Source organism: Typopeltis vanoorti, chromosome 22, assembly GCF_054136105.1.
Source record: "Typopeltis vanoorti isolate ZY-2024b chromosome 22, IOZ_Tvanoo_1.0, whole genome shotgun sequence".
Lineage (NCBI taxonomy): Eukaryota > Metazoa > Arthropoda > Arachnida > Uropygi > Thelyphonidae > Typopeltis > Typopeltis vanoorti.
Genome location: NC_143570.1, coordinates 20,676,423 through 20,700,573, shown reverse-complemented (window position 1 = coordinate 20,700,573; position 24,151 = coordinate 20,676,423). Strand labels below are relative to the sequence as shown.

The 24,151-nt window shown below is 35.0% G+C and overlaps 1 protein-coding gene across 2 annotated transcripts in view; it reads right to left on the bottom strand.

Annotated features, from left to right (window-relative positions):
• LOC150094197 (transmembrane protein 135-like) overlaps nucleotides 1–24,151 on the bottom strand; it is a 198,477-nt gene that overhangs the window by 37,159 nt on the left and 137,167 nt on the right. For both annotated transcript variants that reach the window (XR_016550264.1, XM_090412359.1), the window contains exon 10: nucleotides 13,984–14,124. Coding sequence is in view for 1 of the 2 variants with exons in the window: in XM_090412359.1 (XP_090268485.1) it covers nucleotides 13,984–14,124 (141 nt within the window). In the remaining variant the exon portion in view is untranslated. The remainder of the gene's footprint in view (nucleotides 1–13,983; nucleotides 14,125–24,151) is intronic.

Genomic DNA, 24,151 nt, shown 5'->3' with positions numbered 1-24,151 from the left:
TCACACTTGGATAAAGGATTAAACTAAATTTATTATATGGAGGTATAAAAATGTTTTATAGTGGCTGAAATACACTGCATAAATTCAGAAGGCAGAGTAATCATCAAATTCCTGACACATACTCTCTGATAGTACTACATGAAAAGTAGTACTATCAGAGAGTAAGAAAATCATCAAATTCCTGACACATGATCTTATGATAGTACTACATGAAAAGTTACATCATTACTAACTACCTATCAACAATTTCCCTCCAGATTAGTCTGTCATCTGTCAACATTCCAATATTATAAGATCTTACATTTCTGTCTAAGGCACCTCTTGGTCTTCCTCTGGATTTCTTTCCTACCATCTTGTTTAGATAATCTTTCTTCTCCCATTCTACTTAAGTGGCAATACCACCTGAGATTAGCTCTGCTAATATATTACTGAATGATAATAATGCCAAGTTCATTCTAATAGCCTTATTTTAAATATGATACTGCCAATGATGCAGTCTGTTCAGTCTCCTAATCTTTCTAAGGACTCTCATATCTGTGGTCTCCAGTCTTTGATCAAGAGTATTATTTCTAACTGAGCTCTCAGATCCATAAGTTAAAATTGGTTTGAACATTGACTTGTATACAGCTAATTTATGTTTTGACTAATCTCCCTCTCTCTCTCTCTCTCTCTCTAAATTAAAGATGCCAAAAAATTATATTCTTGGTTTCATCCTTTATTTAAGTGTAAGCAAACAAAGTCTGTAGTTGAAGTCACTTCACGACTAGGTACACGTGGATTCACTTGGCATCTTTAATTTATAGTATAACCAAGTGAAAAAAACTTTCAACAAAGACAAATCTCTCTCTCTCTCTCATTCCATATAAATTTATTCAGTTGACTTCCTATCATATCAATTTTGCTAATTCTGCTGCCTATTTCCAAATTTAATTTGGCACAGTCACTAAAAATTGTGCCTAAATAGCTGAAATATTTTACTTACAAGGTTGGTCTGAAAAGTTCTCAGCCTCGACATAGATGGCAACACTATTGGCAAGATTTTTTTTTTTTATATCAAAGTTGGTGCATCTCTCATAAGCATCCATGTGAAATTGCAAGTTATTCTATCAATTAGTTTGTTTTATACAGCTGTCTGAAGCAAAAGTGTTGTCTGTATCCCTTGAAATGGATAAAATTGAGTATCGTGTGGTTATAAAATTCTTTGTAAAAAGGTTTAATGCCAAAAAAAAAAAATCATTTGAAGTTCATAAAAGTTTATGGGCACTCTTCTTCATTTTCGGCAATTAAGAAATGGGCTGCCGAGTTTAAACATGGCCGTACCAGCTTCGAAGATGATCCATGTGAAGGACGTCCAATAAAGTGTAACAACACCAAAAATCGTTGATCAAGTGCACAATATGGTATTGGATGACTGCCGAGTTAAAGTGCATGAAATTGCTGAGACTATAGGTGTTTCAAAAGAATGTGTAGGATATATTTTGCATGAAGAATTACAAATGAAAAAGCTTTGAGAAAGATGGGTGCCAAGCTTGCTCACAGCAGATCAAAAACGCACTCGCATGAAAATCTCTGAACAGTGATTGGAGCGTTTTAACAAGAATAAAACTGATTTAGTGCATCAATTTATTACTATGGATGAGACTTGGATTTACCATTACACACTAGTACCCAAACAGTGGACAGAAGCTGGTTGTTCAGCACCAAAGAAGACAAAGTCGGTTCCATCAGTAGGAAAGGTCATGGCATCGGCGATTTGGGATGCTAAAGGCATCTTGTTTATTAATTATCTTGAAAAGGGTAAGCCAATAACCAGGAAATATTATTCTGATCTTTTAACCAGACTAGATGAAAAAATTCGTGAGAAAAGACCGGTATGCAGAAGAAAAAAATCATCTTTCATCATGAGAATGCACCTGCCCACAAAGGTGTTTTGGCAACTAGAAAATTAAGGGATCTGCACTATGAATTGTTGGAACATCCACCTTTTCCACAGATTTACCTCTCTCTGATTTCTATCTCTTCCTAAAACTGAAACTTTTCCTTGCTGGTCAGTGTTTTTCTTCGAATCAAGAGGGGATTGCAGTTATGGAGGGGTATTTTGCAGATCTTACTGAGAACCTACAGGGGCAGGATAATGGCACTTTAGCATCGCTGGAATAAATGTATGTCTTAAGGATTATTTTGAAAAATAAAAATAATTTTGAAATTATAAATTCGTTTTTTCATTGTTAGGCCGAGAACCTTTCAGACCACACTCGTATTCTATAGCTTCTCCATTGAGGATGCAGTTCATGTTTTCAAGGTTACTGCCTATTATCATTATTTTTGTCTTTTTAACGCTGATTTTTATAACAAATTTATTACAACAGTTAATTCACTTTGGTCAGGGAATCCACAGACTTGTCCTGGATTTATTTAGGAATATAACATCATCAGCAAAAAAGTAAAGTGCTGAGACCAACATTTCCAATCTTGATATCAGGTTTAATGCCATTTTCCTCCATAATGTGATCCATATAGATGATTAATAACAGCAGAGATAATGCACACCCTTGTCGCACACCTAACTTAACATCAAAACCATCTTCCTGTACCTCTTTCAATTCTAACTGCTGATTTACAATTTACTTAGAGTATGTATTGCTTGATATAATGTTCCATTTACACCATATAACTGGAGCATTTTGAATCTTCTTGGCACCTTGTCATATGTCTTTTCCACAACAACAAGACTTAAATACAGATCCTTGTTATATTCCAATGATTTTTCAACTGTTTGTCTTAAAGTGAAAATCTGATCCTGACCACCCCTGTTAAGTCTGAACCCAGCTTGTTCTTTTCCAAGCTTCTCCTCCACAATTTTTCTTAGCCATTTCTCAAGAATACTTTTCTAAATCTTATCAAGAATGCTCAGTAGAGAAATTCCTCTGTAATTCTCACATTCAGCTTAAATCCCTTTTTTATAGATAGGTACTATGAGTGCTCTACTCCAATATCTGGACTTCAACCCTCTGACCAAGCCTTCTGAATTAAAATATGGAGATTTTTACCTCCATATTTTAGCGTTTCTGGTCAAATATCATCTCCTCTAGCTGTCTTTTCACATGTCAAGTTTTTAATAACTTTTTCTACTTCAAGTATAGATATATATTCCAAACTTATTTTTTAACGGTATTAACAACACCAAAAAATTTTATCAAAGAGATATTTTATTAATTGCTTATGTTTCGCTTAATTTCAAATCAACATTATCAGAGCACAACACACTTGTACACGCAGCAGTGAGTGAGTGAAACAATACAATTGCAATGGACAAAAAGATCTAAAGTCCTCTTTTTGGCACCCTCTAATGTTTAAAAAAAAAAAAAACATTACATTGCAGCTATGTGGGAATTATTCTTTGGATAACAGTCTCCCAAGTTTTTGGGAAATTAATGCAACCATATTTGTTAAGGTTGGGAGAATCCTTCAAAACCATTGCTGACTCAAAACAAAATTTGGAATGTCCAAAGCGTGGTCTGCCAGTCCTGACTTGCCAAAGTAATAGTAGCGAATGTATTTTTTATGTTCTTCCAAGTGGATGTTAACTGATCTTCTTGTTTGTACATAGTAGGCCAAGTCACAGTCACAAGGAACTTCATACACTCCTGGGTATGCTAATGGTTGAAGTTTATCCTTAGGTGAGCAGATCACAATTGCTAGTTTGACATGAGGTTTGAAAGTGGTGCAGAGGCCATGTTTCATCAGTACTTTGGCTATCTTCTCTGATGTATCTCTGACATAGGGGATAGAAAAGGTCATGTTGTGTTCTTGTGTATTTGGGGTCGGGGGCAGATTAATGGGACTATGTTGTGTTTTATCTATTTTGTGGGGATTGTAGCCGTTAGCCAAGAATGTATGACACAGATATTTGAGTTCTGTGGTCAGAGCTGTGTCGTCAGAACAAATGGCTCTGTGTAAGTGTTTTTAAAATGCCATACTGTTGGACTGGATGATGATGTGATTGTTTATGTAGGTATCATCCTGTGTGTGTGTGTGTGTGTGTGTGTGTGTGTGTGTGTGTGTGTGTGTGTGTGTGTGTGTGTGTGTGTTGGCTTTCTATAGATGGAAAAAGATAGTGATCCATCTGAAAGGTAGGTGACTGATGTGTCAAGAAATGGTAAACAATTATTCGATTCTTTTTCTACTGTAAAGTGGATTTTGTGGTGTTGGCTGTTTAAGTAGGTGACAAACGCATCCAACATGTCTTGTCCATGGGGCCAAATGGCAAATACATCATCTACATACTGTAACCACACTAGTGGCTGTGTTAAGTACTTTGTTTTCAACGTGTTCCATGTAAAAATTTGCTAATGGAGGAGACAAGGGGGAACCTATGGCTGTACCATTAATCTGTTTGTAGATTTTTTCTCCCCAAGTAAAGTAGCCTGCATACATGGTAAATTTAAATAATTCAAAAATATCAGGGGGAAATTTATACTTGATTAAATCAAGAGTGTCTATAAGTGGAACATTGGTAAATAAAGAGGGGACTCTTTATTTACCAATGTTCAAAGCTAACCATTATGTCTGAATTTTTTAGGATAAGATTTTTAACTAGTGTTTTAAAATGGACTGAATTTTTTTAAAAAAGTAGAGGGGGTTGCCAGTAAGGGGAGCAAGCAACTTGGCTAACTGTCGGGCCAGTTTATACGTGAGACTATCTATGCTATCGACTATGGGACATAGGGGATATTAGGTTCATGTATTTTTGGTAATCCATAAATCTGGAGTGATTTAACATGAACTGGTTTTATTTTCTTGATGATTTCTTTGGGCCAGGACATCACTTTTTTCAGTAATTTTTGGACTTTTTTCTTTTGAGACAGTGGGGTCTCGATGTATAATTTGGTACATGAAACTGTCACATAGGATGATCTTGCATTTTTCTGTTATAATCTTCTTGATCCATTATCAATGCTGCATTTGCTTTATTGGCTTCTGTAATAATAATATTTTGATTCTTATATAACTTTTTAAAGCAGTTATTTGATTACGTGGTATATTGCTTTTTGGAGGTTTAGCTTTGTTTAGAATACTTGCTATATCTAAACGCATGTTACTGGTCATTGCCGGTGGAAGACCATGGATGCCCCGTTCTACCTTCATCATGATTTCTAATTTCGGAATTTGTCTGGGTGTGATGGCAAAGTTATGTCCTAGAATGAGCGCGTTCTTGGCTTCTTCAGTGAGCTGAATTATTTAAATTTACCATGTATGCAGGCATTGGGGAGGAAAAATCTACAAACAGATTAATGGTACTGCTGTGGGTTCCCCCTTGTCCCCCTCCTTTAGCAAATTTTTACATGGAACACTTTGAAAACAAAGTACTTAACATAGCTACATACAAGCCACTAGTGTGGCTACAGTGTAGATGATGTATTTGCCATATTGATGTATTGTAGCCGTTAGCCAAGAACGTATAGCACAGATATTTGAGTTCTGTGGTCAGAGCTGTATCGTCAGAACAAATGGCTCTGTGTAAGTGTTTTTAAAATGCCATACTGTTGGACTGGATGATGATGTGGTTGTTTATGTAGGTATCTTCCTGTGTGTGTGTGTTGGCTTTCTGTAGATGGAAAAAGATAGCCCCATGGACAAGACATGTTGGATGCGTTTGTCACCTACCTAAACAGTCAAAAGCCCAAAATCCACTTCACAGTAGAAAAAGAATTGAATAATTATTTACCATTTCTTGACGCATTAGTCACCTGCCTTTCAGATGGATCATTATCTTTTTCCATCCACAGAAAGTCAACACACACACACACACACACACACACACACACACACACACACACACACACACACACACACACACACACAGGAAGATACCTACATAAACAATCACATCATCATCCAGTCCAACAGTATGGCATTTTTAAAAAACACAGCGCTGACCACAGAACTCAAATATCTGCGCCATACATTCTTGGCCAATGGCTACAATCCCCACAAAATAGATAAAATACTACTACATAGTTACATCACCCCCCCCCCCCCAATACACAAGAACACAACATGACCATTTCTATTCCCTATGTCAGAGGTACATCAGAGAAGATAGCCAAAGTACTGATGAAATATGGCCTCTGCACCACTTTCAAACTAGCAACTCTAATCCGCTCGCCTAAGGATAAACATCACCCTTTAGCACACCCAGGAGTGTATGAAGTTACTTGTGACCATGACTTGGACTAGGAAGATCAGTTAACATCTGCCTGGAAGAACATAAAAAAATACATTCGCTACTATTACTATGGCAAGTCAGGACTGGCAGACCATGCTTTGGACACTCCTTCACACAGGATTAGATGGAAGAAAACGAATGTGCTATGTAGGAGTCGTTAAAGATCTGAAAGATTTTTTTTGAGTCAGCAATGGCTTTGAAGAATTCTCTCAACCTTAACAAATATGGTTGCATTAATTTCCCAAAAATTTGGGAGACTGTTATCCAAAGAGCAACTCCCACATAGCTACAATGTAATGTTTTTTTATTTGTTGTTTTTTTTAAACATTAAAGGGTGCCAAAAATAGAACTTCAGATCTTTTGTCCATTGCAATTGTATTGTTTCACTCACTTACTGCCGCACGTACAAGTGTGTTGTGCTCTGATGATGCTAATTTGAAATTCAGCGAAATATAAGCAATTAATAAATCATCTTTTTGATAAAATTGTTTGGTGTTGTTAATACCATTATAAAATAAGTTATGAATAACCGTTAACACCTAAGCTTATCTGTTAGAATATATATTCCAGATGCCATTCCTGTTGAGTGTTTCTACCACCATGATGTCACTGCTCGTTTCATTGAACAATCTTTCCAGGTAATTGCTACATACATCACGAATATCTTTACATTCAGTTTTCATGTCTGCCCCCCCTTTACTTCAAACAAACACATCTCTAATTTCTTTTACGTTACTCTTTCCTCCATTTCCAAGCTTTTTCAATAATCTCCAGAATATTTTATCACCTTCCTGATATTTAGTTTCTACATTCTTACAAAGTCTCTGCATGACTTTTGTTTAGCTAATTTTACACAATGCTTTGTTTTCTTACAATTTTCTCTGTATTCCTTAAGTGCACAAACTGACTTACTTGCCAGGAACTTTCAATATGCTTTCTTCTTTTCCTTAACTGCCTCCTTAACTTCGTGAGTTCCACCATGGAGTTCTGATTTTTCTATCCTCGCAGATTAACTCACCACATGCCTCTCTGGCTGAATCAATCAAAGTTTTCTTTAGGGTTTGCCACTGAATCTCCAAGGTTTGGTTCTTGTTTTCAAACTCTTTCAGTTTTTCTTGTATAATGTTTGTGTATTTGAGTCTACAGTTCACATCCGATAGCTGTTCAACTTCAATTCATTTTGAAACTTTCTTACACACCCTTCTTTTCAATACGAGTTCAATTTTATCCTGCTGAGCATTAAATGGTGATCACTTCCTATTTCAAATCCTCTGTATAGTTGTGTCCTGAAACAGTGGGAAAACATCAATAACAATAGTCAATGAAACTTTTCTTATTCCTTGCATCTTCTCTGCATGTGAATTTGTGTGCACATTTTTATATTGGAACATGGTGTTAGTAACAACAAGTCCATATCCTGAGCAGAAATCTAGCAGGTACTTAACCATTATTATCTTTTCTCTTTTCTCCGAATTTTCCTAAACATTCTTATGTCTGGTAATCATTTCCTACTCTGCTGTTTAGGTCTCCAACATGGACCAACTTTTCCTTTTTAGATGGGTCAGTTGCTTTCTCTAATGCCTCGTAAAAATTCCTCCACTTCTTCCTTATTAGAACCTTCTCATGAGTCTCTGTCTAGTTCCTCATTTTAATATTAGCCCACATCACTCTACTTCATATTTCCTGCCATTCAAGAAGATTATCCTCATATTTAGTGTTTAATATTATGGCTACTCCTTTTCCCTGATTGTTATTTCTTGAATATAATATTTTGTATTTGTTGCTTACAAAGATCTTGCCTGTTTTTGTCTTCTTTGTTTCGGTAACACCTATTATGTGATTTGGTACTTATCCAATTCTTCTGCTAGTTCCACTGATGCTTCTTATGTCGAAGTGCCAATCTTGATCTCTGTCAATGTTGAGTTCGGGTTTGTTCCAGTAGCTTACTTTTTGCTGTGCACCCTGGTAAGATGACAAAAACAATGGGGGGGGGGGTCTCGTTTAACCAGGCCCCCAGCCAACATGAGATTCCATCTTCTGATGGATTCATGCTGGCTGGAGTGTCATGACAGAGTTATGGTTTAAACCAATAAGAATACAATTTGGTCAGCTAAATCCTAAATTGCAAGTCCATCCTCATTCATTCAGTATACAGATACCCATCAGGGTGCACCATGAGAAGGTGAGGATTGAACATCAGATCAGAAGCCCTGGTCAGTTCTCTGCATTCCCCAAAAGGACATGTGGATGTTATATTAGCACACATTATTATGTGGGCTAATATAGCATCCCAGCTATCGAGCCTTGACCCTTAAGCACCCCATGGTCATGGTAGTATGGCAGAATTCCAAATGACTGGATAGAGCTTTCATAGTACCCATCTATAAAAGGGGAACTAAAACTGAATGTGAGAATTACAGAGGAATTTCCTTAGTGAGTGTTCCACACAAGATTTATGCAAGCACACTTGAGAAAAGGCTAAGAAAAGTTGCAGAGGGGAACTTGAAGAACATGTTAAGTTCAGGTTAAAGAGAAGTTGTCAGAATCAGATTTTCATCTTAAAACAATTAATAATAGGAATATAATAAAGTTTTGCATTCAAATTTGAGATTTAGAAAAGGAGGCAGATAAAGTGTCAAGAGAAAAGCTATTCAAAATGCTACAATTATATTATATTGAAGACATTATATTGAGCAACACAGTCTTCATATGGGTTGTAAGTTCATCATCATCAAATTCCTGCCATGTACCCTCAAGGGGTGTACAGGATATGATAGTACTACATGAAAAAAATTACATCATTACTAACTTCCTATCTACAATTTTCCTCCAAATCAGTCTGTTACTTGTCAAGACTCCAACATTATCAGATCTTATATTTCTATCGTCTAAGGCACTTTGTACCGTATCAATCCACCTAGATCTTGGTCTTCCTCTGGGTCTTTTCCTGCCAACCTGGCAAAGAACACTTGTTCTGCTAATCTTTCTTCACCCATTCTTTTTAAGTGACCATACCACCTGAGATTAACTCTGCTAACGCATTCTTGGATGCTGACAATATCAAGTTCTTTCCTAATATCCTCATTTTTAATATGATATTGCCGTTGATGCCATCTATTCATGCCTCTAATCTTTCTCAGGACTCTCATATATGTGGTCTCCAGTCTTTGATGAAGTGTTTTACTTCTGACCCAGCTCTCAGATCCATAAGTTAAAATTGGTTTGAACACAGTCTTGTATACAGCTAATTTAGTGTTCTGACTAATTTCTCTCTTATTTCATATGAATTTATTCAATTGAATTCCCACCATACCAGCTTTGCTGATTCTGTTGTCTATTTCCATATTGAATTTACCATCTTCAGTAAAAATCGTGCCTAAGTAGCTGAAATGTTTTATTTGTTCCATAGGTTCTCCATTCACAACACAGTTGACATTTTCAATGATTCTGCCTATTTTCATTGTCTATGTCTTTTTATTGCTGACCTTCATACCATATCTATTACAACAGTTATTCAATTTAGTCAGAGAATCTTGCAGACTTGTAACGGATTTATTTAGAAGTATAACATCATCTGCATAAAGCAAAGAGCTGACATTAACATATCCAATTTTGATATCATGTTTAATACCACTTTCCTTCATAATGTGATCCATATAGATAATGAATAACAGAGGGGATAATGTACATCCTTGTCTCACACAAGATTTAACATTAAACCATCTTCCTGTACTTCCTTCAATTCTAACTGCTGACTTACAACTCGAATAAAGACTAAGTATAGCTTGATATAATGCCTCATTGACACCATATAACTGCAGCGTATTGAATAGCTTCTCTCTTGGCACCTTGTCATATGCCTTTTCCAAATCGACAAAACTTAAATACAGATCTTTGTTATATTTCCATGCTTTCTCGACTATTTGTCGTAAAGTGAAGATCTGACAGCCTCTATTTGGCCTGAATCCAGCTTGTTCTTCACTCAGCATTTCTTCCACAATTCTTCTCAATCGTTTCTCAAGTATACTTCTATAGATCTTGCCAGGAACACTTAGTAGGGAAATACCTCTGTAATTCTCACATTCAGTTTTATTTCCCTTTTTATATATGGATACTATGAGAGCTCTACTCCAATCATCAGGAATTCGTCCCTCAGTCCAGGCTTTCTGAACTATGCAGTGAGGCCACTGTAAGACTTTTTATACCACCATACTTCAGCATTTCTGGTCGAATATCATCTACTCCTGCTGCCTTTCCACATTTTAAGCCTTTGATGGCTTTTTCTACTTCAAGTATGGATATGTATTCCTGTGTTTTGATATTCCTGTATCATCTCTAAATCCTTTTACAGTACTCTTTCCTCCATTCCTAAGCTTCTTCAACAACCTCCAGAATATTTTGCCACCTTCTTGATATTTATTTTCTATATTCTTGCCAAAGTCCTCCCATGACTTTTGTTTAGCTAGTTTTACACAGTGTTTAGCAATCTTGCATTTCTCTCTGTATTCTCTAAGAGCACAAGCTGACTTATTTGCCAGGAACTTTGATATGCTTTCTTCTTTTCCTGAACTGCCTCTTTAACTTCCTGTGTCCACCATGGAGTTCTAATTTTTCTATCCTTGCAGACAACTTCACCACATGCCTCTCTAGCTGAATCAATCAGGGCTTTCTTCAAGGCTTACCAGTGAATCTCCAAGGTTTGATTCCTGTTCTCAAACTCTTTCATTTTTTCTTCAATAATTTTTGTGCATTTTATTCTACAGTTCACATCTGAGAGCTGCTCATCTTTTATTCCCTTTAAAACTTTCTTACATGTTATTCTTTTCAATATGAAATTCAATTTTATCCTGCTCAAGACTAAATAGTGATCACTTCCAATTTCAAATCCTCTGTACACTCTGGTGTCCTGCACCAGGGAGAAAACATCACTATCAACAATAACATAGTCAATGAGACTTTTCTTATTCCTTGCCTCTTCTCTCCATGTGAATTTGTGCAATTTTTATGTTGGAACATGGTGTTAGTAATAACCAGTCCATGTCCTGAGCAGAAATCCAACAGATATCTGCCATTATTATTAGCTTTGCTCTTTTCTCCAAATTTTCCCAAAATATTTTTGTATGTCTCACAATCATTTCCTACTCTGCTATTTAGATCCCCAACAAGGACCAACTTTTCCTTTATCATTGTGTCAGTTGCTTTTTCTAAAGCCTCAAAAAATTCCTCCACTTCTACCTTAGTAGAACCTTCTGTGGGACCATAGGCACAAATAAGTCTCATTGTCCAGTTCTCCATTCTCAGATTTGCCCACATTACTCTACTTGAGACTGACTGCCATTCAAGAAGATTAGCCTTGTATTTTGTGTTGAATACTATGGCTACTCCTTCTTTTCCTTGATTGTCATTGCCTGAATATAACATTTTGTATTTATTGCTCAGAAAGATCTCACCAGTTTTTGTCTTTTTTGTTTCAGTCACCCCTATTATGTCGATCTGGTCCTTATCTAATTCCTCAGTTAGCTCCATTTCTTTGCCATTCAGGCTTATTATGTTGATAGTATACCGATCTTTAACTCTGGTGATGTTGAGTTAAGGCTTGTTTTTAATTGAAGGTGATGCAGAAAGATAGCAGGATGTTAAATCAGGTGTGAGACAAAGGTGCATTATCTCCATTATTATATCTCATCTATATGGCATATTACAAATGGAAGGGGCATTAGGCCTAATATCAAAATTGGAGATATTCAACTTAGTTGTACTTTATGTAGATGGTGTTATACTTTTAAATAAAATCGGTATAAATCTGCGGGATATTCCCCAACTGGATAACTGCTGTAATAAATTTGGTATGAAAATCAGCAATAAAACAGCCAAAGATAATGAAAACAGGCAGAAACATTGAAACATCAAGCTGCATCTCATAAAACTCCTACATGTAAAATTACAGAACAAGTAAAATATTTCTCACTATTTAGGCACAATTTTTTGTGAAAATGGCAAATTAAATATGGAAATAGACAACAGAATTAGCAAAGCTGGTAACAGAGGGAATCAAATGAATAAATTTATGTGGAATAAGATAAATTAGTTTAAAGACAGTGTTCAAACCAGTTTTAATTTATGGATCTGAGAACTGGGTTAGAAATAAAACTCTTGATCAAAGATTAGCAATCTTGGGGGGGGGGGGACAGATGTATCAATGGCAGAATCTTATTAAAAATGAGGATAAGGAAGGAACCTGACAGTTCAGGAATGTATGAGCAGAGCTAATCTAAGGTGATATTGGTCACTAACAGAATAGGAGAGAAAAGGTTAATAAAAAAGGAGTTAGTTACCAGGCCAAAGATCCAAAGGAAGACCAAGATCTAATCTAGGTGGCAGTGACAGCATGCCACTCACTATCTTTCCCACTTGTTCACCTCATCAGACAGTTTATCAACTAAACACACACACACACACACACACACACACACACACACACACAGAGTCCATCAAAAAAATGTATACACACTTTAACAGATGTCATCTATGGTATTTTTTTCGAAGTTGGATCAAATTACGGTAGCAATGTGTGGTATGATGTTCTCTCAAAAGAGGTCATTACTCACATGAATACTAGCATCAACACATGACCAGTAGGACAATCAAACAAATGGCTGAGGCATGATTGTCTTTCAAGGAATGCAAGACTATTTTAAAGTGGTATTTCAAATTTGAGAATGCTGTTGATGTTTAACGACAATGGAGGTGATGACTGTTACTGGTCAAGTGTACCTAGACATTTGGAATAGTCTAGGTACACTTGCTATGCACATTCATTTTACCTGCCATTCAGCAATCGGCATGCACAGCAATCCCACTGGACACTTTGGCCAATTGCCCAAGCAGTAGTTCACCGTAATAATAAGTGTCTGAACATTAATGGTAATCACTTTGAGCACCTCGTGTAACTATAGAAGTCAAAGGTAACTTGTATTCATCCCTTGATCTCTGTATAAATTTAGAATTACAATTTTTATACAAAAGCAGTATATGTATTTAAAAGGTACTAACGAACAAGGTTGGCCCAGAAGTAACAAGACAGTTACCAGAAGATGCCAACAAGATGTTAGCATCTTGTTGTTGAAAAATTATTTTTAACAAAGATTTTTATATTTTTGTTTTAGTTTATGAAGCCAGTAGTCTACATAAATACTGGAATCTTATTTTAAAAATATTAATTTCTGAAACATGTACAAAAGCTTTTTTTATTAGTTTTTTTTTTATAACAGATGCTCATCTGCAGAGAAATAGGAGGTATATGAGGTATCAATAAGGAGTTTTCATATGTTTTGTAATTTTTATGTGAATCCTGTACAAGAAAGGTTTTCGGTGATGGGTTTTTGAAATATACATCCCATTTATATTTTATGAGAGGTAGGATTAAATGTGAATCCCACCTACCCACAAAAATGTTCAACCTATCACACATTATTACCATGGGTAAGCTAAGAGTTAGATAATCTAGTATTTCTGTTTCAGAGTAGTTTTTCAAGCCGCTTTAAGGTCTTTGATAAGCAAAGTGATGGTATCACATTGAGCAATAAAACCTGTCTGTCACATGGACATCTACTTTAATAGATATACTGTATAATAACAGCAGTAAATAATAATGTTTATATGCTGTGTTTTGTGATATCTTATGCCGGAGATTTAGGTTTCATTTTCTTATGCATTTCCAAGACCATCAGGAACATACACAATCTTTATTTTACCTCAACAACTTTCCAGGCCAAGTAGAGTGAAAGAGAAGGGCTTGGAAAAAATTTCATAGAAATTCCAGCTAGTAATCCTGCAGGGATAGCATGCCACTCACTATCTTTCCCTCTTGTCCACCTCATCAGACAGCTTATCAACTAAAAATAAAAAATAAAAAATAAAACATGAAATCAAAAGCAGTATATTTATTCAAAAGGTACTAATAAACAGGGTTGGCCCAAAAGTAATAGGACAGTTACCAGAACAACAATCTATAACAGTGGTGTTCAACCTTTTTTACTACGCGAGCTATTTTTCTATAAAAAGTTATTCGGCGATCTACTCTCTTATAAGTTATTCAGCGATCTACTCTCTTATATAGATCACGTTCCCCCAACCTGATATCTGATTACACACAAATAAACAACTAAAAAAAAATACACAACTAAAAACTTTATTTGTGTATTTAAAAATTTATCACTTTTAATTATTTTAATACAACAAAAAAATAATATATATATATATATTGGAATAAAATATTTATTTCTCTATTTTAGAAAACCAAAGTTAGAAAAAACAACAGATTGATTACAAACTCACAAGTTACAGGAAATGCTGCTTGATTAAAAAAAAAAAAAAAAAAGTTAATGTGAAATTTGGCATTGTTTGGACCTCACAATATTTTCATAGTCAAGTTGAAATGAAGAAGTGGCCAATCGCAGACAATCATCCAAATGATCATTTGTGATTTGGTTTCTTAATTGATTTTTTATGACGGTCATATTTGAAAAAGCGGATTCTGACAAGTATGTCGATCTGAAACACGACAGAATTTTTCGTGCAATATCAGTTAATATTGGGAATTTTTCATGTGCATACTTCCAAATGACTTCATTGTTTATTGATTTTAAATGAAAAATATTCTGAATGTTTATTATCCGCTTCAGCTTGGTTTATATCAAACAGCCCACTAATTTTATTTGAAATTTCTGTGATGTTCAAGTTTTCTTGAAATGGATTATTGATAAAAGATACAATCATTTCAGTTTTATTAAAATGTTTAAATCTTGAATTTATTTCTTCCTCAACTAATTCTATTTCATGAATAAATTCTTTTTAATCATAGCGAAGCATTTCTTGATTTTGTTCAAAAAATTTTAATAAATATGGGAGATGTCTAAATTCGCAGTCGTTTATATTTTTCTTTAATAAAAGAAAGTATTGTTGGAAAGTTTTATTGCACTTAACATGTCGATTAAATTTTTATCTCTACCTTGTAACTCTAAATTTAAGTTGTTTAATTTCGTACAGAAATCTACTAAAAATGATAAGTGTAACAACCATCTTTTATCACTCAATTGTGGATAAATATATCCTTTTTCATAAAGAAAATTTTTATATCATTAATTAATACAAGAAATCTTTCTAAAAATTGACTTCTGCTAAGCCAGCGAACATTATTGTACAACAGAAGTTCCCTATCATCATCTGCCTGTAATTTAAATAACAGCCATTGCAGCGCTTTTACTCGAACAAAATTTACAATTTTAAATGTAATATCCAAAACATATTTTTTGTTTAAACTTTTACTACACAGTACTTGTTGGTGAATAATACAGTGGTACTTTAAAAAATCTGGATATTTGTCATCGTTTTTGCATAATAAAATGAAGCCCGATTTATTACCTATCATTGCAGGAGCACCATCAGAAGTAATAGCCACAAGTTTAAAAAGCGGAAGTTTGTGTTGTTTCACAAATTCATCACATGCCGAAAAAATGTCTTCTCCCCTAGTCTTTCCCAATAATGGTATAATTTTCAAAAGTTCTTCTTTACTTGAATAATCTTGAAATACCATTAACTGAGCAATATCAGTGAAGTCGTTTGATTCATCAAATTGTAATGAAAATGCAACACACTGGTGAATGTCTGACATTAACCTAGCCTGGAAACTTTTCTCCGGCAATTGGAACTCTTCCTTTCAGTAATTTGAAACCTTGTCTGCGGCCTAGGAGTAGTCTCTCTCTAACAACATTTCGAACCGGAAAACTCGTCTCTCAAGCAACGTGGATTCGGGCAGTCTCTCTGACAGCAATTCTGGAACCGGGACCCCTTCTGCTTGCTTCAGTCCCTTTTTATTAGGCCTCCTCTGAGACCTCGCATGAAGTTTGGCAACCCCCAAAGAATAGGTATGAGTCTTTCATCTTAAGTTTCAAGTTCAGCACGCCTTTTGTTCTCCTCCGCTTTCTTTTGATCGTAAGTTGCCAGCAATTGGAAAGTTGTTTTAACTCTTTCTGACTGACTTCGGAGATGTTTACACTTAGAGCCTGCAAGCCTTTCTCATACATACAAGTTTCAATAACAATCTTTCTAATGCCGCCATGTACAGCTTCGGCGACAAAAACATTGCCTTTAACACTCTAACATATTCTTATTAAAGCAGTATATACAGTTAGCTTCAAAAGAGTTATTTACAAAAACATCTAATACAAACTATACCGAGACAAACAAAGTTTATTATTTTTTTTTTTTTACAATATTCACATGGGACTTAACCTAAGTAAAAAATTGATGTAATGTGCTTTGAAATATTTAATATTTAAGCTACAATCGAGTTTTTACACTTCAGTTATAATCGTATTCACTTGGCTCACTGTTTTACTTCCACTGATTCAAATTAATTCATTTACCCGGACTTATAAGAAAATTACTGATTTGACAATTTTAACAAAAAATAAATAAACCATAGCAATACACTTAAATCGAATTAAAAATAATACAAAATAATGATAAATAAAATATTATGTTTTCAGTTTTAATGAAATTTGTAAGTAAGGAGGAATACACAAGAGATCGACCAAAAATCGCAATCGATGGGTTGAACACCCCTGCACTATAATTTCATTATTATTTTGATTATTAATTGATTTCTGTTCCTAATATAATTTGTCTGCTTTTAATTGTGGATTCTCTGACTATCCTATTACTTTTGGTCCACCCTATATTATACTAGTGCAAGTATTTTTATTGCATGGGTACTTCCATGGAGTCCTAAAACTCATCAAGGGAGATCCAAACTACCAACACAATATCTGTCATGCCTCTCATTGAAACGATTAACAGACAAAGCTCACAAATGAGTGAGGCAACCCATTCCATTCATTTACTACTCTCTAAGCAAAAAATCTGGTCCTCGTGCCCTTGCTGACAACACTCTTACCCAATTTCCAGAGAGGACCTCTTGTTCTGCTCACTCTAGTCAAGTGCTGAAACATTTCCCTACATTAATCCTATAAAAATCCTTTAAGTAACTTAAATGTTTCTATTATATCCCCCCCCCCTTTTTTTTTTTGCCTATCAACCAACTTTTACAATTCACAAACCTTCAATTTATCCTTATCAGATCACTCACCATCTTGGTCACTCACCTCTGAATTCTTTCCACCACTTCACTACCAAGAAACCCAGGTGACCAGACCTGAACATAGTGTTGGATTCTGATTATGTAGAGATTAGAGTAATTATTATTTGCTTCAGAATCCAACATGATCTTCCATCACAAAGGCTAGACTTGTAAATATCATTTAATGTATATAACTTATTTTAAAACTTAATATTCATATAACTACCTTAATTTTGTCAAATATTTAATTGTTTAATCAAAGGAATGTGTTAATGATAATAAGATTCTGTATTAAATATTATTAAGCTATTTTATTTATTGTTATGTCAATATTGTAAGAACTTACATTTGCAATTTAACTACGCATTTATTGAAAAGCAAATATTCTAATTATTCCTATTTTGTGAAAGCTTAACGTTATGTAATAACTCAATGTAGTAGTATAGCCTAATGTAACATTAGCGAGAATATTTACGTTTATCCGTTGTCATAGAGACGCGTGAAATAAACGAGCGCGAGTGGAACAGAGCGTGGGCTAAAAAAAGAAGAGAAAATATATAGGAGGTAAAAGAGGTAGGGACGGAAACTTGGAAGTGAGAGGAAGCAGGGTGATAAAATAAAGAAGTAGAAGTAAATAAAAGGTTCTTAAGGGTAGGAGTTAAGTGGATAATTTTTATAAGTGAGCAAGAACATAGCGAATTTTATAGTTAGCTGAAATTGAAATCAGCAGTAATAATAGAAGGAAAATTAAAGCTACAATCGGATAAAGTAAAGAGCTGAACATTCAAGGAAGAATTCTAAATACACCCAGCTGATCTAGTATTGCAGCTTATTTCCGATTTGCCCTAAAAAGAACCTCACAGTGTTTTAATTAGTTTATGAGTGGTAACAAGGATAGTTGAAGTACCCTATAATTGATGTCCAGAATTCTGAAGTGCGATTGATAGTGCTTTAACTATAACTGTGGATAAGTCTTGTAGATGTGTTTTTTTTTTTAAGTAAGATAAATAAATTCCAAAAGTTTGTTCACAACATAATTGATGTACTAGGAACTATTTCCAGTGAGGTCTATCATAGTGTATTGTTTCATTGCTTGAAGAATTGTGTGTTAATTATGCTATGCTTAACCTAATTATAACTGTGGAAACTCTTCGTGATTGAGAGTTGGAGATAAGAATTGTTTGAAAGATATTTTTCAGCTATTAGTGCCTGTGATACTTTGAACTTATAGCATGACTGAGAAATGTGTGAAAACTGATTAGATTGGATGTTCTATTACATTTATTTAAGTGTGGAAACTTTGTAATCCAGAAGCTGAGAAAGTGCATGTGAAGACTTGGAAGATTGTGCTAATGTGATTAACTTGACTTAATGTTTGACTTGTTACTACTATTAAGAATTAGAAGTAAAATTTATGTATGTGTTATATGACCTATATTAAATGCTTCATTTGTTAATCTAACTATTGTAATTGCCTGAATTTCTTTTTACTGCACCGTTCACAAAAATTCGAATCTAGCGGGAATACAAAAAAGAAAATGAATACTTTGGCCTGAATGAATGAAAAGACTGCTAACTAACTTTAAATTGATCCTACTATTTCATATAGACTTATCTAAGGATAGAGTGGTGCAGTATAATAGAAATTTCTCTACCCTTGGATAAGTGATCAATTTACAATTAGTTGTGTTTTATTTTATGAAAGTGACTTGTAACAAGATGGCGGATTCGAACACAACATGAAAATAGAACGTCACGACAAATGGCGCAGTCGACAGGATGTGATTTAATTTATAGAAAGTAATTTAACAGCTGTAAATTAACAGATTTAATTTAACTTGGTAATAATAATTGTGGAATTGCTGCCTGAAAATTTAGAAGGTAAATTGAATAGATCACAATGAACTGGTTGTAATCAGAAATCAGGCAAAGATAAAGTTTTTTTTTAATTAAAGGATTATATTATTTGAATTAATACTCCATTTATCACAATGGCTGTTACTTCAAATTCAGAGATGGAAAACAGTGAATTTTTTAGAAGTTTGAATCCCCAACAAGTAATTCCCCAATTTTCAGGAGAAGACTCTGATGATGTGTTATCTTATTTTACGTATATTGAGAAACTTAGAGAAACAGCAGGTTGGACAGACTTTCAGTTGTTGATATTACTTAGAAACAAATTAATTGGTAAAGCTAACATATTTTTTTTTTTTTTTTTTTTTTTTTCACCATCTTGGTCACTCACCTCTGTATTCTTTCCACCACTTCACTACCAAGAAACCCAGGTGACCAGACCTGAACATAGTAATCTCTTTATAAAACCTTGATATGACCACATCTGGTCATATAAAAGTTTTATAAAGAGGAATGATAACTCCTTATCTCTGCTTGTTAGCATGTTCTTTAATAACCAAGTAATCTGTGAGGTACCCTGGCTACTTTAGTGATATTGCCCTCTAAACTTCAGCTGTCTATCTACGATTACAACCAAATCCATGGCTTTACTAATTTCCTGGAGTACAGTTCCCTCAATGTGGTACACAGTTTGTAATCTTTGTATCCCAAAATGCATAACTTTAGCTTTTCCACATTAAATTGACATCCATTATGTTTTGCTCATAGTGTCAGCCTATTTAATTAAATTATCTTGCAGGCTCTGTACATTACCATACCTAACTTAGCATCATCAGCAAACAACTGAATATATCTCCCTTCAAATTATTTCCTATATCATTTATGTACAAATTAAACAGCAATGGTCCATGCACAGAGCTCTGTGGCACATCACTAGTCACCTGCCTTTTCCTGGTTTCTGTTCTTCCATATACTACTTTTTGGTATCTGTCCAATCAGCCACCCTTTTATCCATATCACTAGTTTCATATTCATCCCTATTAGTTGTAGTTTACATAACAGAGTTCCACGTGGTATCCTGTTAAATGCCTCTGCAATATCCAACAGTATCATCATGCAGCCATTCACTTTATCCAACTCAGCTGCCACTATTATAAAAAGTAGATTACTAGAGCATTATCGACCCTTCACAAAGCCATGCTGTCTCTCAGCGTATCATATTCTTATTCACTCCTTCCTGAATTCTCTTTTTGACCAACTTTTCCTGTACTTTTACCACCACTACTAATATATTGATTGGTCTATCATTTGCTACCACAGATTTAGATCCTCCTTTATCCAAAGGAATTATTTTGTCCTTCAACGACTCTCTTGGAATTTTGCCATAGATGAGATTTAAACAGTCTCAAAGGCATTCTCTTAAAATGTGGCTGATATCCCATCCAATTCCACAGCTGTATTTGCATTCAGATTCTGCAATATTCTAAGTACCTCCAATTCATCAACCTCTGTTCTCTCATTGGTCCCTGTCACCTCTGCCATAACAATATCTTCACTTGGATGATATACCCTTGTAAAATGGTCACTCAGTACAACAATTTCATCTACCTCTGTTACCTCTCTACCATCTGCACTCATTAAAGTTATCCTTCCATAGTCGTTCTTTCTTCTACTTGCCACATACAAAAAACTCTGAGATTTTCTTTGGCTTGCTTGGCTAATTTCTCATAATCTGATTTTGCCTTCCTAACCATGCTGGTCATCTTTCTTGCCTGTTTCTTGTACTGTTCATGAGTTAGTTGGTCACCTTTTTCCTTACATACCCTCTACAACATCTTTTTTTGAAGCTCTTGCTTAATGATATTACTCATCCATCCAACTCCTACCTGATTTACCCTTCTGACCTTCCAGTATACAGTGCAATATTGCTTCTTCTAGATACCCCTTGAATATCCCAATGCACTGAACATCCTTCTCTTGCAGATGTTTATGCCATTGTCCTGATTTAAGCTGTATCATAACCACCTGCTTTCTTCCAGTTACACATATACTTACTCCCTTTTAACTGGAATTTCCACATGTTTTACTACCTCCTAAGTCAAGGCCACATAATCCCTTTTCTCAAATTGGAGGCAATGGAGCCAAACTTAGAGATAGGTCTTCCGATCCTATAACCAGATCAAACAGGTTATGTCATGTACCCAGTCCCTTCCCATCACATTCTGCTTCAAGTACTTATCTATCAGTACATGTAAAAATTACATTTTCTTCCTGCCATGTAATCTTTCCTACTTCCAAGTTGAAGTTCCCCATAATAATTACTTGACTAGCAATCACTGTTGCTCATCTGCTGATGCATATCTTCCACATCAGCCCTGGCAGCAATACAAGAGTTCTTCCATATGCTCCCTCATACAATACGTCTAACTACTAAAAGTACAAATGAAATCTGAAGAACAGATCTCACTTTAATTTGAGGAAGTGGAGTTTCAGAATATAACAGTAGTAATAACAGATTAATAAAGAGATCACAGAGACAAGGAGTGCAAAGCAAAGTAATGAGACCAACATTTCATTACATGAATAATTTTTGCTGTTTTGAATAATGGAAAATCCTATCGCCTTTATACACCTTCAGTAGGAAACCCTTATACTTGCATTATTTCTCATATCCCAAATTGGAACTCAGATTTTGAAACCAGAGGGTAAATAACACATCATTATGAGAATCATAATGCACAATAATTGTTTCATTGTATAACGTGAGATGAGACAAGTGCACTGCTGTTTTACAAATTTGGTTATATGAATTTGAGGGATAAAAAAAAAACTACTCTTAAGAATGTGGAGATGAGCAGCCAGAGCAACATCTTGATTAAATTTTAGTTGGAAGAACAGATGATGAAACGATTACTAAATATAAATAATAAATGAAGAAAATAAGAAAATAATCTTTAATCACTTTCCTCACACATAGGACTGCAAGAAAACTAATAGATCATACTATTAGCTTTCTTGCAGTTAATCAGGTTCTGTAGAACTACAGCCATTTCTAGTCTGTGATTTAAATTGGGATTTGTGTAGTAGCCTGGCTTTTTTCCACATGATGAAATGGTTTCATCCAAGGCATGTTCTGCTGATCCACTTTTAGGATGCCCACACTAAATTAAATGTACTTTAACGTTCGTTTTTTCTGACCAATATACTGGGTACAATTGGAAACTTTGTTCAGAGGATTGCAATGTGTTGTACGTTGTTGTTATTTTTAGGAGCATATCCAGTCTATCTATTGTACTTTGATGTAGAGTATCCACATAATGTGTATGTAGTTAATTGAGGAGTGAGGGTTATTCTTTTTAAGGAGTTCAGTGAGACTATTCCTGTTGTATCAGTTTTGTTTGAATGATGTAAGTAGAAGTTGTCCTAGATGCAGTGTTCATCTTGAGGACAAAATTCACTCTGCTTTGTAGGCAAATGAATTTTATCTCTCTCTCATGTGTCTACCATAAACAACAACAACAACAACAACAACAACACACACACACACACACACACACACACACAGAGAGAGAGAGAGAGAGAGAGAGATAACTACATGCCACTTCACATCATATTTTTTCCACTACACTAGTAAAAATTAATTCACAGGTGGATATTATTGAGGAACTGATAAAAGAGCCTGTGAGCCATGTAGCAGACACTGTCTATATACCTCAAGTATACTTTGAGCAAGAGCAGAGTTGAATTTAGCAATGTTAGATGAAAGCATGGAGCTTATTGCTACACACTCAATTTATTTAAAGAGTTTAAACATCCTAATTTAAGACCACTGAAAGAGTTCACCAATGTTATGAGGGAAATTTTGGAAAGTGGAAATGGTACATCATTTACTGGAACATTTGTAAAAAGGGAAGACACAACAAACCTCACTGAGCAATTGTTCTCTGCAAATGAAAGATTCTGTATAGTGGTTTCAAAGTGCAGTTTTTTATTTATTTATTTATTTTTTTAAGTGAGACAGATGTCTTGCCAGTGTTTTGTTCAATCTGGATATCTAATGTTTAGCAAGTTTGTAAGTGGGACAATTTATAGCACTCATAATGAGGCACAATCAAGCTACAGGTTTGTGGCATACATAGCCTTGGTGTGTGCAAATTAAAAAAACCTTCAATTTGGACTTAATTTTTCGACAAATTTTTAATTTGGACGATGTGCAAAGATTTATCCACACTGGACCAGCAATTCCTTGAACAAACTCTACTTAACATCATTTAAAAAAAAAGCAGATATAATAGAAAAATTCTTGCCAAATTTCTAACACTGTCCCCCCCATTCAAACCAGACCCCCCATCCACACACACATACAATATCTCTATCCAACATCAAAGGTAAAACAATTGCACTGGACTCCTAAAAACAACACAGAATTAGAACAGCCTACATACCTCTATGAACAAAATTTCCATCTAAGACAAATCAAAGCCAGAATCTTCTTTCCTCAGGTATGTAGAGTATCCCCTGTCAATATGGACCCAGTATTTTAGATAGACAGAAGAGACCACCTACCTTGGTGAGAAAAAATAAAGTACAGTTGGTACTTTCTTCCATTTGATGAAGACCATTTCATCAGATGGAAGAAAGCCAGGCTACTACAAAAATCTCAATTTTAAATCACTGAGACTGTCCTTGGAGGTGGCTCAAGTTCTACAGAACGTAGTTAACTATGATAGAACTGATAGCGTGATTCTAAACAAATCTTGGTGCATCGTGCTGTCTTCCCATCAGCAATAATTAGACAAAATCACCACTAAGAGCACGAAAGAGAATTCTCTATGCATGACTTTCCTTGTTCTCAAGGTTATTTCATTCTCAGTCTTTGCTGAGTGTATATTATCAAGGTGGTGCCTTAGATAAGATCCCCGCCCCCC